This window comes from Zingiber officinale, chromosome 4A (assembly GCF_018446385.1).
Source record: "Zingiber officinale cultivar Zhangliang chromosome 4A, Zo_v1.1, whole genome shotgun sequence".
In the NCBI taxonomy this organism is placed as follows: Eukaryota; Viridiplantae; Streptophyta; class Magnoliopsida; order Zingiberales; family Zingiberaceae; genus Zingiber; species Zingiber officinale.
The window spans coordinates 141,091,715-141,109,250 of NC_055992.1; the positions used below are offsets into that span (position 1 = coordinate 141,091,715).

The following is a 17,536-nucleotide window of genomic DNA, read 5'->3' on the forward strand; positions in this document are numbered from 1 at the left end:
TGTTTTCCATCATCTCCATTCCTACCACCTAATTTCGAAATACCGAAACCAACATTGGTAGCATAGGAATTATAAAAAGTACGAACTTCTTCTTCAGAGGAAAATATCATTCCAACCTCAGGTAGCTTGACTTCTTCGACAGTAGATGGAGATGGGTCTTGATCCACATGGTCGGTGTTATCCTTCATCTCATTCAAATCAATTTTTCCTTCTTCCATTTTTCTTTCTTCACCTACATTTATTAAGAGAAAAGTTAACAACATAAATCAGAAAAGAAACAGAGAATGGATCCTGAAAAGTGAACAATAAGTCTGCACAAAACAGAGGAAATATATCCTAAAACTGAAACATAGTGTTAAACGACTCGAGGGAAAACAAATTATGTGACATCGTACATTGGCAGGCAAAAGATATGTAGTGAACAGAATCAAAAAAGGGGTCACTTCATTCCTGCTAAATAATTTTTCAATATGAGAATCAAATATATATGACTTGATCATGTTGGCCAGCTCCAACGGAAATAGAAATGTCATAAGTAACAAAATATATAAATTAAAGAGAAAGCAACAGAAGCTCCTACGAGGGAAAATCAGTATACCTAAGAAACACTAAAATAGAATACATCTACCACAACAACTTAGCTAAAGGGAAAATAACCAAAAACCATTGAAGAAAATGTTAACTGAAGCAGAAGAACAGAAGAAAAAGAAGGAGGAGCAAAAGAAAATGTTACCTCAAAGAGTACTCAATACATCTACCACAACAACTTAAGCTAAAGGGAAAATAACCAAGAACCATTCAAGAAAACGTTAACTGAAGCAGAACAAAAAGAAGGAGGAGCAAAAGAAAATGTTACCTCAAAGAATACTCAAAGTCACTGCTCCTTGCTCTTCAAAAATGCTAAGAGGAGGAAGACGAGGCTTGCTGGGAGGAGGAATCTGTCGCGGAAGGAGAAGACGCGGCGGCACTTTTGAAGAAGTTAGGGCACGACACTAATTTCGCTGGGAGGAGGATTAGGGCAGGGGAGGGAGAAGAGAAAATGGCAAAAGAGGGAGATCTGAGAACTACAATGGAGAAATAAGGACTGTGGCAGAGGGAGAAGAGAGAATGGCAGGAGAAGGAGAAGGGGAAGCAAAAGTTGCGAAGCTGCAAAGCTTCGCATGGGGGAAGAGGGTAGAGCGTTAGGGCACGCGAAAAAAATCACACATTTTAACGCGGACTGCATTCGCGAAGCGGAGAGAGAGAGGGTTGAGGTGGATACGGCCACGCGGACTACCAACTCGGTCGCGACAAATTCTCGCGGTAATCTGTCGCGGCAAATATCATTCCTCTTTAGATAAAATGATATCGTTTTGGGACAATTTTAAATTTGCAGTTTTCTATGAATGATTTATATTAATTTGTTATCTTGTGTTTTATTTATCTTTAGATTTGAATTTATGTTTATGTTTTATTTTCATAGTAAGTATTTGACTGTTTAAAAGTTTAATATGAGTAGTGTATGATTATATGAATTAAAATGTTCTATATATAAATTTATGTTATAATTTAAATTAAAATATTTAATGATCAATTAAAAAAATATATCATGTTTCTTTTAAAATTAATTTAAAATATGATGTAAAATTTTATGATTTTACGATCCAATTTTATGATTACTCTAATAATTTTACCTAAATTCTCAATTTTGACAACACTTGTAATAAACAAACCATGAAACAAATGAGAGAGAAGGTAGTCTATTTTCGAGATTCATCCAACGAAATCTAAACACCTAAATTATTAAAAAAAAAAAAAAATCATATACATACTCTACTGGTATTAAATGTCATTCGATGAACTCAAATGAAATCTTAAAAAAAACATAGAGTTAAGTGAAATATTAACAAACTACAGAGGAATAATTGGATGAGAATATAACATAAAGTTGTTTGTAATCATCATAAACTCTAGCAAAAGACTCAGTTGTTTTAGAGCTGCAAAACCACATCCCTTGGATGATTGATACAAACATGTTATCGGCTTATCACAGAACACACATCGATAACATTAATGAAATGTCGCGGTAACAACAAAATTAGAGTAAGCATCAGAAACTATTGATGCTTTTCGGTACACAGAAGAGGGAGGGAGAGAGAGTCACTTAAGGGCCTTGTGTTAGTCTCTGCATTTCTCCTTGGCCATCTAGTGTTTCTATGAGCAGAAGTGGCGCGCACTGAGCAGTTCCTTGATGTTCTTCTGTATCTTGGCAGAAGGAGAGTATGATAGTATCTATCGACATCTCGACGACCGCAAAAAAGAGGGTTGCTACTATGTAACCAAGTCCCCAAGTTACCTGCATGAAAAATGCAATCATGTCCAAAGTAGGCCTGGGATCTATGGAGTTGCATTGATAAGAAAGAATTTACACACACAAAAAAAAAAAACCAGTGTAGTTTCTCTCGATAAAAGGCAAAGAAAATAACAGTCCGGTACAACGAGTTCTTGAAAGGTCAGATCACATTGGATCTTTTGTACGCAGTCTTATCCTACATTGTGAAAGACTGTTTTCGTGACTTGAATCCGTGACCACAAAACTCCCCTTTCTCTCGACAAAAGGCAAAGAAACATGAGTAAAATTTCAGAAGGAAAGACATTTTATTAAAACCTTACCAGAACAGGGAATAGAGGGGATGAGATCTTGTTATGAGCAGATTTGTATTTGTAGGTATCCAGCATAAGGAATGCAAATAATGCACAGAAGAGGCTAACACATAACTTTCCGAGGTAAAGAATGACATCTCCAATGACATTGACCTTTCCTATGCGTAAAATGTTATTCATGATCAAACCAGTGGCAATCACCGAAGCTCTGCTAAATCCTTTTCCTGTGATAGCAATCTGTGATAGAAGTAAAAAGGTTAGCAATACGTGGAAAGAAACTTGAAACTTTATCGGACATGTTAAGACTTACCAGTGTGTACTGCCACAATGGAAGATTTCACCAAACATGATGTTACGATTAGAGATCAAAATGCTGAATATATTATGGATTATAAGGTACCTAAGGAGTTCTAGCTAAGAATTGGAGTATTCTCAAAATTTGGCACCTCCATGATTTACTTTTGCTTCTTATAAATGAAAAATATTTGAACAGAAATCTTGACAGGAAGCAAATTAATACCCCTCCCATTTTATTTAAATTAGACTCCATATATTATTCCCCTAAATTGGTTGAATTTGTTTGTCAAAAAAAGAATTTGTCAAGACAAGGATTCAAACTCAACACCTGTCAACTAACCATATAATAATCTATCAATTGCTCGATCTAGTAGTAAGCAAGCTAGATCAAAGAGCTTCCAACTAAAGGTCAGGGGCTTAGTGTTCTTCTTCTCAAGATCGGATTTCATGGACAACACTGAGACGATGGTGATTCCGTTGCATTCAAGCCACATTTAATTTTGTTCATCATCTATTTTCATTTAATTTATTTCTTCTGTAAAATCTGATGTTAACTAAATCCTGTACATGATTCTCTTTCAAGTTCATAAGGTTGCTAGAATTTCAATATTAGAATTCATGATCAAGAAAACTACCAGCACTTATATTCTGTATAACGGCGCTAGTGGGAGAGTTTAAGCTTGTCGTCACCCCCACCTCAGACAAGGAATGCACCTCTCGCGCGTGTGAGAGAGAGAGAATAGTACATAAAAATGTATATTAAAAAGCTAAGAATCCATCAATTGTTAAATATCTTTAATTTACTTCAAATAATCTTCATATTTAAATTTATGTCGTCTTAAACTACATAATCCTAAGTCTTTTCTGTTACTTGGACAGGTACTCCACTACTATGAACCCTAATATATCTTTGTTTGAGGACGAAAACAGACGGCATGTCACTTTAGATCAATGTGATTTGTAATACCTAAGCCAAATATATGGAGGGCAAAAAAAAATAATGTCTTTCGCACACAGATGACATTTGATTATATAACTTAAAGGCTCATGAGAGTCTAGGCCTAGGAAGAGGAATCTTAAAACATACTTTAAGGAAAAAAACAAATACAGCTAATTATTCTGGTAATGGTAGCTAATAGATGCACCTCAGAAATACATTATTTCCAAAAATATAGAAGAAAATAATAGAACAAAACCTTCAGTCCAATAAAATAAAATAAAAGTCTAGTGATTATGTGATTATCAAAAAAATGCTGAGTCAAAATAGGCTAACTTTAGAAACAGAATGAACCAAACTAGTCCAACGTCCAGCAAACAAAGCTAATGTCACATGAATGCATGTTAAAAGATTCAGGCAGTTATCTCATAACTTACCATAATGTATGCATTGCGATTCACAGACCTGATGGTCCAATCGATGCATCCTAAGCAATAGTGTGAAGAAGAGGACATGAACTTTCCAAAGAAGGTTGCTGGAGCAGGATCAGTATGTCTTAACCTACGCCGAAAAGCCTCAAGTATAAACCGGATCCATTCGACAACGGATACAATGACGGAGCCAAGTGCCACCGATCCTAGACTGTATCGCAAGAGCCGCTTCATAGAAGAAAATACAGGAAGAAATGGAATCTCTGGCTGCATCCAATTTTAATGAATTGGATTACAGAAGAATGGGAAACAATAAAACAATAAAAAAATTAATCGATATTCAGATTTATCCAAGGCAGGAAAAACAGTTAACAAATCCATAGACATGCCAGTTTAGTCTATTAACAAGGGGAGTTTACCAGGCTTGTGAGTGAAGTACCATTAATTGTCAGTTCTCTGATTTAACAAGTGATTATGCTCGGTCTCAAAAACGATGAAGTGTTCCAATTTGTAAAAGTAACTGCGTTGTTGACCATCACTGATTATCACATGAAACTGTCTAGCGACTTGAAGGGTTGAGGATGAGGTCTATGTCAAGTTTAAAATGTAGGAGATTGTGAAATCCTAGTTTAGTATGACATGGAAAATTGTGGACCAATGAAATTTAATCATGGATGACTATTGTTAATAGGGGCTTAAGCATTTCGGGTAAATGAGTGAGCTTCACAAATTATGTAACGCCCGAAAATTCTCGAAACTGCATTATAAATATTCTACTATTTTTCTGGAATTTTTAGATATTTTTCCGGAATTTTCCGAGTAGCGGAAGCAGCAAAAATAAATAGAACCACAAAATAGCTTAGACGAGAATCGAACCCGAGACCTATGGTTTAGGGATAATGTTAGTAACCGGTTGAACCCAGCAGGGCCGTGCTGAAAGGAAAGGGAACCAATAAAATTTATATTGGAGTTGGGCCTAGTTACCCACTTAATATAAATTAAAAACTTAAGTAGGTTTTGGTTTATTTTTGGGTTCGGCACCTTCTCAACCCTCACCACCGAAACCTCACCGCCGCCTCTCCCTCTCCTTCTCTCTCGGCGCCCTAGCCCCAAGGTCCATAGGTTCATTTTCCGGCGACGACTCCAATACGAAAAAGGTTCTTCTCCGCGAGAGGAACGCGAAGACGCAAGTGGATCGTCGAGAGGATCGTTTCCTACGGAATTACTAGCGATCCAATTCGTAAGAAACTACGCGCAGGATGTAAGAAACCCCTCACCTGCAGTATAATAGCTACCGTGTGATTTTTCTGTGCATTAGTTTAGTTATATGCGTATGTCTTCGACACATAGGGTGTATTTAACCCTCCTCGCAGGTTTAGGGATTTAGTGAGTACCTTTAGATGGGCCGGACACATCTTTTCTCCTTCAGTTGGAGGTTTAGATGTTGTTGGGTGCCTAAAGGTAGTCTCCCTAATAGAGAGGGGAGTTAAAGCGCACTAGGTGTTCGATTAAATAACCAGCTTAGAAAAGAATGCAACTTAGGCATTTTTATTAGCACGGTTGAATGCATTAGAAGCATCTAAATTAGTAAATCAGTTTATTCTAGCTTATATGGGACTACGGTCCAATGGGTGGGCTCCCACAGTCGCCTCTAGGTTCAGACAACCTAGCTCTAGGTTCAGATAACCTAGAAAGAGCAATTTAGAACAGTTTAGCTATACTCAGTATTTTACTTTTCAGTTGGCACTGTATCCATTGGGCTGGGCTCCCATAGTCGGTCCCTAGGTTTAGATAACCTAGTAGCTCTACTAAATTCGGGACTTGCAACCCCGGGTCTAGTTAGAGATGCGCGCACAGCACGTACAGTTGCCGAGCCCCTCAGCAGCATGTTTAGTACTTTCACTTATTATATGTATATGGTTTTCAACCTTTCACAAATTAGTTCGTGAATTTAGTACAGTTCTAGCAGTAGCTCAGTATTAGCGTAGCTCAGTTCTTAGTATCAACTTAGTTTTTCCCTGTGAATATGCATGATGACTTTATGTTCAGCTTTAGATATGCCATGATTGTATGCTTATATGTCATGCCATGTTTAGTTTATTCAGTATATCCAGCATATGTTTTAAACAGCATGATTTGAAATCATATATGCATCGTTGCATGTTTTGTGAGGTAGATGGTTTCTTACTAAGCTTTTTAGCTTATAGATACTACTTTTCTTATACTGCAGATAAAGGTAAAGGAAAAGTGGATCAGTAGCGAAGACTGGAGGGCAATGCTATCAAGATGTGTGTGGACAGGAGTTGGAATAAAGATCTTTGGGATCTAAACAGTTGTACTTCAGTATTACCACAGCTCTAACTGGAAAGGGAACTCCAACGGCAAGCGCAAATCAGGGAGTGACCCAAAAGGAGGACCATCTAGCAAGCGACCCAGTTATCCAAAGTGTGCTACTTGTGGGAAATTCCACCCAGGGGTTTGTCGCAAGGACACACGAGGATGCTTTGAATGTGGACAAGAAGGGCATCCCGAACAAGACCGGTCTTCCTCGGCCACAGCAGATTCAGCATGCCAGTTATATCATATGCAGCCGCTCTAGAAGGTCCACTTATCGGCCAGGCGATTAGAAGCCCCTCCATGGCGAATGCGAGGATCTACTCACTCACGAGAGAGGCGTAGCAATGCCTCGGCAGTTGTCACAGGTCGATTAGCATTTTTCGGTGTAATGCTACTTTCTGGGGCAACCCATTCATATATAGCCGGATGTTCTCCGAAAAATTAGAAATACCCTCGAGGTACTCGGTGGTCAATTTTTGACGCACTACCTTCGGGAGAAGTCATGACACACCGGCTTAGGCGGTCGGTCATCATAGCGCAGAGAGCTCTTTTGTGATCCGATAGTGCTAGAAATGACCGACTATGACGTTATCTTTGGAATGGACTTTCGATCGATACGGTGCTACCATAGAGTCCGTAAGCGAAAGTTATCTTCAAGCGGCAGTGCAATTTGAATACAGTGGGAACCAAAGAGAAAGGCCAAGAAGTTTCTCTCATCTATGAAAGAAGCTACTGGATTCGGGATGTACAGGATTCCTAGCACACGTAGTCAACGCCATCCAGGACAGCTAACTGAGGTTCGAGTCGTATGTGACTACCCTGCAGTCTTCCCTGAAGAGTAGCACAGGGAGATTGACTTTGAGATAGAGCTCCTGGCACAAATCCTATCTCCAAGCGCCTTATCGCATGACTCCAGCAGAAGGAACTTCGTGAGCAACTCATGAGCTGCTCGACAAGGGTTTCATATGCCCGAGTCACTCACATGGGGAGCGCTGTATTGTTCGTGAAGAAGAAGGATGGAAGCGTGCGCATAGACTACATATCACCGAACCAAGTCACGATCAAGAACGTATCCCTTCCCAGAATCGATGACATGTTCGACCGGTGAAGGAGCAGGTGTTCTCAAGATAGATCTCGGATCGTTATCATCGGTGAAGGTTAAAGAAGGATATACCCAAGACAGATTCGAACCGGATACGGACACTACGAGTTCGTAGTCATGCCCTTTAGCGTGACGATGCTCCAACTACATTCATGGATCTCATGACAGAGTATTCCGGGAGTATTTAGATAAGTTTGTTATTGTGTTTATCGATGACATTCTTATCTATTCAGAACTCAGGAAGAACATTGAGCACCGAAACTAATATTGCAGACCCTTCAGAAACCAGATATACGCCAAGTTCACGAAATGTGAATTTTGATTAGATCAGTGTCCTTCCTAGGTCACATCATCTCAAAGGATGGTATTATGGTAGATCCCAACAAGAAGTAAATGGAAGAGACCTAAGAACGCCAATGTAATCAGGAGCTGGGATTAGCAGGATATTACGAAAATTTGAGAGGACTTCTCCGGATAGCCTCCCACGACTCTCACCAAAAGAACAAAATTTCGGTGACGGAGGGTGAGAATTGAGCTCAAAAGGAGATTGACCAGTGCTCCCATTTGGCTCTACCAGACAACACCAGCTTTGACATCTATAGTGATGCCTCTAAGTTGGGACTAGGAGCAGTGTTGAAGAAGGCAAGGTGATCGCCTATGCCTCAGACAACTCAAGGATTATGAGAAGAATTACCCTACTCACGACCTTGAGCTTGCAGAGTGTTCGCTCTCAAAATTTGGAGGCATTACTTATATGGAGCTCGGTGCAGAGTGTATACGGATCATCGAGTTTGAAGTACTTCTTCACCGAAGGATCTGAATACGCGACAGCGCAAGAACTGATCAAAGACTACGATATAGACATCCTCTACCATCCAGGGAAAGCTAATAAGGTAGCCGACGCACTTAGCAGAAAATCCAGTGCTACCTTATTAGCTCTTACAGCCATGTCACCGCCCCTACAGAAGGAGATCGTAGATTTCGGTCTCGAACTCATCGTTGGACAGCTCTCTACTATGACCTTAGAGTCTACCTTATTTGGTGATATTCAGTCAGCTCAGGAGCAGGACCCTGAAATTCAGAAAATCAAGCAAGAGCTAGCAGAACCAGAAAGTAGAGAATTCAGAGTGTCCGATAGAGGGGTGTTGTATTTTGGTGACAGACTCTGTGTTCCAGATCAGGAGGAACTACGGAGAAAGATTTTAGATGAGGCTCACAGGACTCCCTATGCGATGCATCCAGGTTCCACCAAAATGTATCAAGACCTGAAGAAACGTTTTTGGTGGCCCGGGATGAAGCGAGACATCACCAGATATGTTAGTATCTGCCTCACCTGTCAGAGGGTCAAGGCAGAACATCAGCGACCAGGAGGAGTTCTGCAGCCTATACAGATTCCAGAATGGAAGTGGGAGGATATCTCTATGGATTTCATAGTGGGACTGCCCAGAACCACGAATGGTTTTGACGTCATCTGAGTAATAGTCGACAGGTTGACAGGTTGACTAAATCAGCCCACTTCTTAGCTATCAAGATATCCTACTCCATGGAGAAGCTAGCTCAGTTGTATCTCCAGGAGATCGTCAGACTACATGGAGTCCCACGAACCATCATTTCAGACAGAGACAGCAGATTCACATCACACTTCTGGGAGTGTGTACAGTCAGCGTTGGGCACTAAGTTAAAGTTCAGCACAGCATTCCATCCTCAGACAGATGGTCAGACGGAGCGAGTAAACCAGGTACTCGAAGATATGCTCCGAGCGTGTGCCCTAGACTTCAAGGGAAGTTGGTGCAAATATCTGAGCTTAGCAGAATTTGCATACAACAACAGCTATCAGGCCACTATCGGCATGGCACCTTATGAGGCTCTCTATGGGCGGAGGTGTAGATCTCCAATCTGCTGGTATGAGAGTGGTGAACAGAAGGAACTAGAGCTTCAGACAGATCTAGTAGCAGATACCACAGCAGCTATACAGCAGATCCGCCAGAGGATAGAGACAGCTCAGACAGAAAATACACGACGTCGACCCTTAGAGTTTTCGATTGGGGATTCGGTGTTCCTTAGCTCCCATGAAGGAGTAATGCGTTTTGGGAAGAAGGCGTTAAGTCCCGGATATGTGGGACCATACCTTATCGCAGAAGAGTGGGCAAGGTAGCATATAAGCTAGAGCTACCCCAGGAAATGTCACTGTCCATAACGTATTTCATGTCTCTATCAAGAAGCATACCCCAAATGCCACCGGTGATTGAGCCCGATCAGTGCAGATCCGAAGACATCGGCTATGATAGTGAAATATTCGGATAATAGGCCGGCGGTTAAGAAATCATGAACAAGGAAGTACCATTAGACAAAGTCATTTGGAAGAAGAGGCAACTTGGGAGATGGAAGCTAGTCCCAGAATTGTTCTAAGTTCGAGGACGAACTTTTATAAGATATGGGGATTGTAATTCTCGAAACTGCATTATAAATATTCTACGATTTTTCTGGAATTTTTAGATATTTTTCCGGAATTTTCCGAGTAGCGGAAGCAGCAAAAATAAATAGAACTGCAAAATAGCTTAGGCGGGAATCGAACCCGAGACCTATGGTTTAGGGATAATGTTAGTAACCGGTTGAACCCAGCAGGGCCGTGCTGAAAGGAAAGGGAACCAATAAAATTTATATTGGAGTTGGGCCTAGTTACCCACTTAATATAAATTAAAAACTTAAGTAGGTTTTGGTTTATTTTTGGGTTCGGCACATTCTCAACCCTCACCACCGAAACCTCACCGCCGCCTCTCCCTCTCCTTCTCTCTCGGCGCCCTAGCCCCAAGGTCCATAGGTTCATTTTCCGGCGACGACTCCAACACGAAAAAGGTTCTTCTCCGCGAGAGGAACGCGAAGACGCAAGTGGATCGTCGAGAGGATCGTTTCCTACGGAAAACTAGCGATCCAATTCGTAAGAAACTACGCGCAGGATGTAAGAAACCCCTCACCTGCAGTATAATAGCTACCGTGTGATTTTTCTGTGCATTAGTTTAGTTATATGCGTATGTCTTCGACACATAGGGTGTATTTAACCCTCCTCGCAGGTTTAGGGATTTAGTGAGTACCTTTAGATGGGCCGGACACATCTTTTCTCCTTCAGTTGGAGGTTTAGATGTTGTTGGGTGCCTAAAGGTAGTCTCCCTAATAGAGAGGGGAGTTAAAGCGCACTAGGTGTTCGATTAAATAACCAGCTTAGAAAAGAATGCAACTTAGGCATTTTTATTAGCACGGTTGAATGCATTAGAAGCATCTAAATTAGTAAATCAGTTTATTCTAGCTTATATGGGACTACGGTCCAATGGGTGGGCTCCCACAGTCGCCTCTAGGTTCAGACAACCTAGCTCTAAGTTCAGATAACCTAGAAAGAGCAATTTAGAACAGTTTAGCTATACTCAGTATTTTACTGTACTGGATTAGATATCCATTGGGCTGGGCTCCCATAGTCGGTCCCTAGGTTTAGATAACCTAGTAGCTCTACTAAATTCGGGACTTGCAACCCCGGGTCTAGTTAGAGATGCGCGCATAGCACGTACAGTTGCCGGGCCCCTCAGCAGCATGTTTAGTACTTTCACTTATTATATGTATATGGTTTTCAACCTTTCACAAATTAGTTCGTGAATTCAGTACAGTTCTAGCAGTAGCTCAGTATTAGCGTAGCTCAGTTCTTAGTATCAGCTTAGTTTTTCCCTGTGAATATGCATGATGACTTTATGTTCAGCTTTAGATATGCCATGATTGTATGCTTATATGTCATGCCATGTTTAGTTTATTCAGTATATCCAGCATATGTTTTAAACAACATGATTTGAAATCATATATGCATCGTTGCATGTTTTGTGAGGTAGATGGTTTCTTACTAAGCTTTTTAACTTATAGATACTACTTTTCTTATACTGCAGATAAAGGTAAAGGAAAAGTGGATCAGTAGCGGAGGCTGGAGGGCAATGCTATTAAGATGTGTGTGGGCAGGAGTTGGAATAAAGATCTTTGGGATCTAAACAGTTGTACTTCAGTATTAGCACTTTGCGTTTTTAGTTTCATTATTCAGTTTTGGTTGTTAAGTGTTATGAAATAGTAACCCATGCACTATGTAGTATGCCAGGTTTAGTTTGTTAGTAATTATGTTAGAATGCTGGTTAATAGTTGTTAGAATGTATTTCCATTGATTTTAGAATTGTTGTGTGAGATTTTGGCACGTCAAAGTGCTGAAATCAGAGTTCAGGGCTAAAATCAGAACTCTGATCGGTCTACAGACCGATCAGAGTGTAGATTGTGCCGCCGGATCGATCAGCCGACCGATCCGGACAGATACAGTATGCTACTGTATCCTCCTGGATCGGTCAGCCGACCGATCCAGCACGATACAGTAGCGAGTTCCAGGTGTTTCGGGTGCCTGGATCGGTCAGCCGACCGATCCAGACATACCTGGATCGGTCTGCCGACCGATCCAGTTGGGAACAGAACGACCGCAGCTCCGATCGGTCTGTGGATCGATCGGCAGGTCTGTAGGTAGTTGGGAAGTTTAGTTTCTAGTCCCTAGCTCAGTTGGGATGTTCAGGTTCCCCTCCTTAGTATATGTATACCAGCAAAGAAGGTCTTTAGACCTTTCTTATTAGTTGTATCTGTCATTAGTAGAGTAAAATTTTAATTAGCTCAGCTTTCCGCACAGTATAGCACAGCATAACTGTAGCGATCGGCCTTACAGCCTAGTATAGTACCCAGAAGGTGGGTCGTTACAAATTAATTATATGCTTGCTCCCTAACCAAAAAATTAGATAGAAAAGAAACTGCATTCTCTAGTATAAATAAATACAAAAACAGCAAAAATATTCTAAAATGTTTGAGTTGTTAAGTGGAAATTATTATTATATCAGGATAAAATTATCCACTATCATACAACTCATCGTACCCCACCATACTTTACTTATTTTATGTTTTTAGTTACTACAGTACAAGGTAATGAGTACAGAAAAAAAGTAAGGTGGCAAATACTAAGAATGCTACAATGTAAAATTAAAGGATATATTAAAAAGTGTTAATATCCAAGACTAATTAGGCGTAAAGATAATAAAATAAGGGGGAAATGGTTAAAATGATACGAAAGGTCAAGCTGGAATGGATATATTCAAACATAGCCAATATATTTTATAGTTAGAAACTTTTAGAGAGAGGATGAAAGAGGAAAACCAAAGAAAAATTTAGTTAATGTAATAAAATAATAAGTTATTGTTTAAATATTAATATAAACTTGTATAGAACTGAATGGATGAACAATATCCATGTAGCCAACCCCAATTAGCTAGGGCAGATACAACTTCACGATGATGATAATAACTACAATCTATCAGTACCGGGTATCATGTTATTTGAGGACTATCCATTCACGATGGATGAAGAAAAAGAAATAAACCAAGATGGCAATGATCATTTCCATTCCTCACTAGACTTTTAACATGCAAATCAAGGTTACACGATCTTAGTACATTCAGGCTGATAAATTAAGAGTGCATGGCCAGTAAATTTTAGAGTTAAGGAATCTGGAATCTTAAAAACAGGCTATATAAATTATATATCAACCCTAAGCATCAAATAGCTTCAAAATGTGAGCTTATGACGAGTAAATTTTAGAGCCAAGGAATCTGGAAGCTTAAAAACAGCCTACATAGATTCTATATGAACCCTAAGCATCCAATAGCTTCAAATGTGAGCTTACTTACCGATATCTCACCACGAGCCCAGTAGTAAGAGGCAACTGATCCAGCAATGACTGTAGATGAACAGGCAATGATAAACTGTGTTGCCCAGTAGCATCCAAATAAGTGAAAAAGAATAGAAAGTCCAATGTGTGGGGTGTAATGGATGCTATAGCCACAGCAATTATCACAATTGACCTTGTTGGACTTTAGGTCAAATGCACAGCAATTGCCACTACAGTCATTTTTGAGTATCTGACCCGAGCTGAAAAGATGAAGAGCAGCAGAAAACCAGAACATATAGAATATAGCAAGAACAACATATGGAAGTATTGGGAAGATTATAAGAGCCTGAACTTCCCCAATAACTTTTGCTGCAACCTAAATAAACTCAAAACATTAGATTTTTCAGGACAAAGTATTAGAGATGCAAGGAGAAAATGTGAACAGAAAAATTCTCTATTAGAGTAATAGAAGCTAAAAAAGTTGTGCAAATAAAACCAGGCTGTGTGAGTTCATTTCAAAAGTTTATTATCTACTAACACGGTTACAGAAGTATTTATACAGAAATAGTTGGAATTTAGGTGCCCTCAAAATTATAATTCTATGTCTAGCTAAATTACCAAAAGGAAAAGACTGCCAAATGAGATTTCAATTATATCTATGAGAAACAGCATACCTTCAAAACAGATGTTGCTATAAGTATTCGGCGAACAATTGCAATCGAAGATAGGAAGGCAATAATCATTACTATCGTCATAAGAATAGCTACTACACGAAGATGATTTATTTCCTGCATTAACTCAGTAAGTTAGAGAAATTAGAAGATAATTGTCAAAACATTAGTTCTAAGTGACTGAGACTAACCCGGCCACTTATGCGGATGTAGGGATCACTTTCGCCAATAACAACTGATAAGGCATCATCACCAATCCATCCAGCTGAAAAAGTTAAATATTAGTAGTGTCTCTTGCTTATTGGTCATGACAAAATTCACCTTTTGCAATATGAGTAAATGTGGCATGTATATGTATTATCATAGCCTAGATGAAATAAAGAAAATAAATTCCAAGATTTTGATTCTTGACAATGGTAGACAGCTTGGGCCAAATACGTCTGCATTAGACATATTTGATCTCTATGACTCCAGTTCTACATGATCAAGCATCCCACAATACAAAAACAAACATGACCAGACTGTATATCTGACCTTTTGCATAGTACAACATTGTAACTGATATTACAAGAGCATTGAAGAGAATCACTGTTATCCAAGTCATTCCCGCAACAAAATGGCGTATCATCAGTAGCCAGATAACAGACAAGAAGAGTGGAACAATTCCTCCACAAACAATTAACACGGGCCATGCTTTCCCTATATCTGCAACATATCTCTGCATATAATAAATATTCATGGGCACTGATGTCAATAGGCTACCAAAGTAATTTTGGTTATAAGACAATGAAAAGGCATCGACATCCAATATGAATGCAACCTAATATAATTGTTGAATCTCACTTCTGAAAGGAAATCTCTATTTACAGAACACATCATGGTTTAACCATCATATAGAAATCAAAGTAATTTCTAAGCAAGCAACAGGAGCATTCAAATACAACATTATCTTATGGCATGTACAACAGATCAAAACAATTTTAAGAAACCGCAACTGTAACAAAGTTAGAATGATTATAGAACAACATTTATCCAGTAAGGATATTCTTATTTATTGATCAATTACAAAAACTCAGAACTTAAGGAATATTTGAAAAGTATAGATACAAAGTTATTGCTATCTCACCAACCTTTAAAACAGATGATGGGGAATTGATTGTTTTGTGAATAGTTTTATCTATAATTATGTTCTCATCAATGTTAACACCGCCCATCTGCTGCCAATGCTTCAATGAAACATTTGATGCACGTACGATAAACTGACAGCTCCAGTGCACTGAAGTCATAAAAAAATAATTCAGTGGACAAATACACAAAAGTGATGTCTTCATGTAATCATGGCAGTGATAAAATTGAATCTGCAGCATACAAATTATTGGTCATGATGGGTAAATGAGCATCTAAACAAGCCAACCCACACTAAGGTTGAACACGTTCCACTTTATTCATTTTCTTATTGAGACTGTTCAAGTTTGTTTATTAAAGAGCTTTTTATCAAGCTCAACTAACAACATTAGATTGATCTAGTTTGTGAACCTTATATTATTTTGTAATCTTTTCCATATTATTGACAATTTAAAATTGTGAAAAAATATAGATTACCATATGTTTATTTATTTGAATAAAATAGAGAAACAAATTCATAATAAAGATTTAGATAAGTTAATACATAAGTTTATTTGTAAAGTGTTCATGAGTATGTTGATGAGCATCAACAAACCAAGCTCACTAATGAACTCTCATCAAACTGAGCACCAAACTTGTTCACCAATGTTCTGTTAAATTATAGCCCTATGCGTAAACCAAGATCAAGTCATTTGATGACAGTATTTAGAGAAAGAAACCATGCAATTGCAACATAAAATAATTAAAAGGACATCTAATATACTGCTGGTGATGACAAATGATGTGGCAGAGATGGATCACTAATTTTCAACTCAGTTCACAGAAATCTAATACAATGCACAAGAAACAAAGGCCAGAAAAGGTGAAAGGAACCACTTCTTTATTTCCTATCACAGTAGATAGACTCTCAATGAAAGATAAAAATTTAAGCTTGATATTAACTAGCTTGCTTACCATTCACACTTGGAAATATGACAGGATAGCATGGACCTTGGAGCTGAAGAGAAGTATTCCTCATTTCTGGTGTTAGAAATTCATAGTAGTCATAGTCCCTGTTAATCCAATCATCCACAGAGAGGCGAATGTCCCCCTCTGGGTAATCGCAAACCCAGTTGAGACCATCTTCTGAAGGAATAGGGCATTCCATCAAGCATATGCTCCTTGCATCAGCTAGATCAAACCGACTGTCCTTAACACCACTCAAGTAAACCTGATTAGGATCAAGCCAATACCTAACGTCCAGTTCGCGCAAATCAGGATCCGCATGCCTGTTCCCGCAGACATTTCCTTTGTAATCCAGACTATAAGTAAGTCTGCATCAGTTTTGTTCAATCGACATGTTATCATCTTAAACATTCTCGACACAGGTTTCACACTTAAATATGACGAAAAAAAAAGATAATGCAGCTAAAAAAAACCATTTGCAGGGCAAAAAGGAACATCTAAGAAGCCATGGAAGCGACGATTTTAGCCCAAAACGAAACTTTCGAGAAAAAAAACGCATTTTTATAAAATGAAAATGACGGATAAAATATAAAGAGCGCAAAAGCTGGCATCTTTTTGATAAAAAAAAAAAAAAAAATGACCGTGCGAGAGGCTCAAAGCTGAAAAAAGGAGGAGAAAAGTCACGTAATTTACCGGAGCGGGTTGCCCTGGTTGAACCCGAAGCTGGAATTAACGATCATAGCCACCCAGAATGCAATAAAGATGACGAGGAACACCAAATCTCTGCACTTCCTGTTGTGTCTGATGATCCCGCCGTCACTACCACTTCCTCCTCCTCCTCCGATCTGTCCTTCCGCGTCCACCCCAGCCGCCGCCGGGTACCTCCCAATGATCGCCCCCAGCGGACCGCCCATTTCCTCTACCCTCCCTCGCGCTGAAACGGCCCAGCTGAAGGAGAGACAAGTGAAGGAGCGAGGGCGAGTGGGTGAGTGAGGTGTCCTCAAGGGAAGGAAGGAGGGTAAAGGAGACGCACGGTGCAGTGATCCTCCGGAGCACGATTAATGCTGATAAGGACAATCATGAGCCGCGAATAATTGGTCTCGAGGAATGTGCTTCATCGATGGATCATGATATTGAAGAGGGCGATGCGAGTGCACGGAAACTGTTGGTATAAAGAGAGGGAAAAGGGCATTAAAATAATTTTAGTTTAATACTTTTAATTTATTTGATAAAAAACCAAAAATATATAGATAGATTTAGACGAGTTAGTTCGTTAGATGACCTACTTCTCCTTATTGAATATATTTACGTCATTATTCTAGA

At 39.3% G+C, this 17,536-nt stretch overlaps 1 protein-coding gene across 1 annotated transcript; it reads right to left on the reverse strand.

Moving 5' to 3' along the window:
* Positions 1-1,917: 1,917 nt before the first annotated feature.
* LOC121971508 (choline transporter protein 1-like) lies at positions 1,918-17,209 on the reverse strand. Its single transcript, XM_042522816.1, has 10 exons — positions 16,907-17,209; positions 16,223-16,581; positions 15,274-15,419; positions 14,678-14,861; positions 14,335-14,408; positions 14,147-14,260; positions 13,492-13,848; positions 4,315-4,575; positions 2,653-2,880; positions 1,918-2,335 (listed from the first exon to the last, which is right to left on the reverse strand). The coding sequence occupies exons 1-10, from the start codon at positions 17,125-17,127 to the stop codon at positions 2,144-2,146; spliced, it is 2,136 nt and encodes a 711-aa protein (XP_042378750.1). The 5' UTR covers positions 17,128-17,209; the 3' UTR covers positions 1,918-2,143.
* Positions 17,210-17,536: the final 327 nt, after the last annotated feature.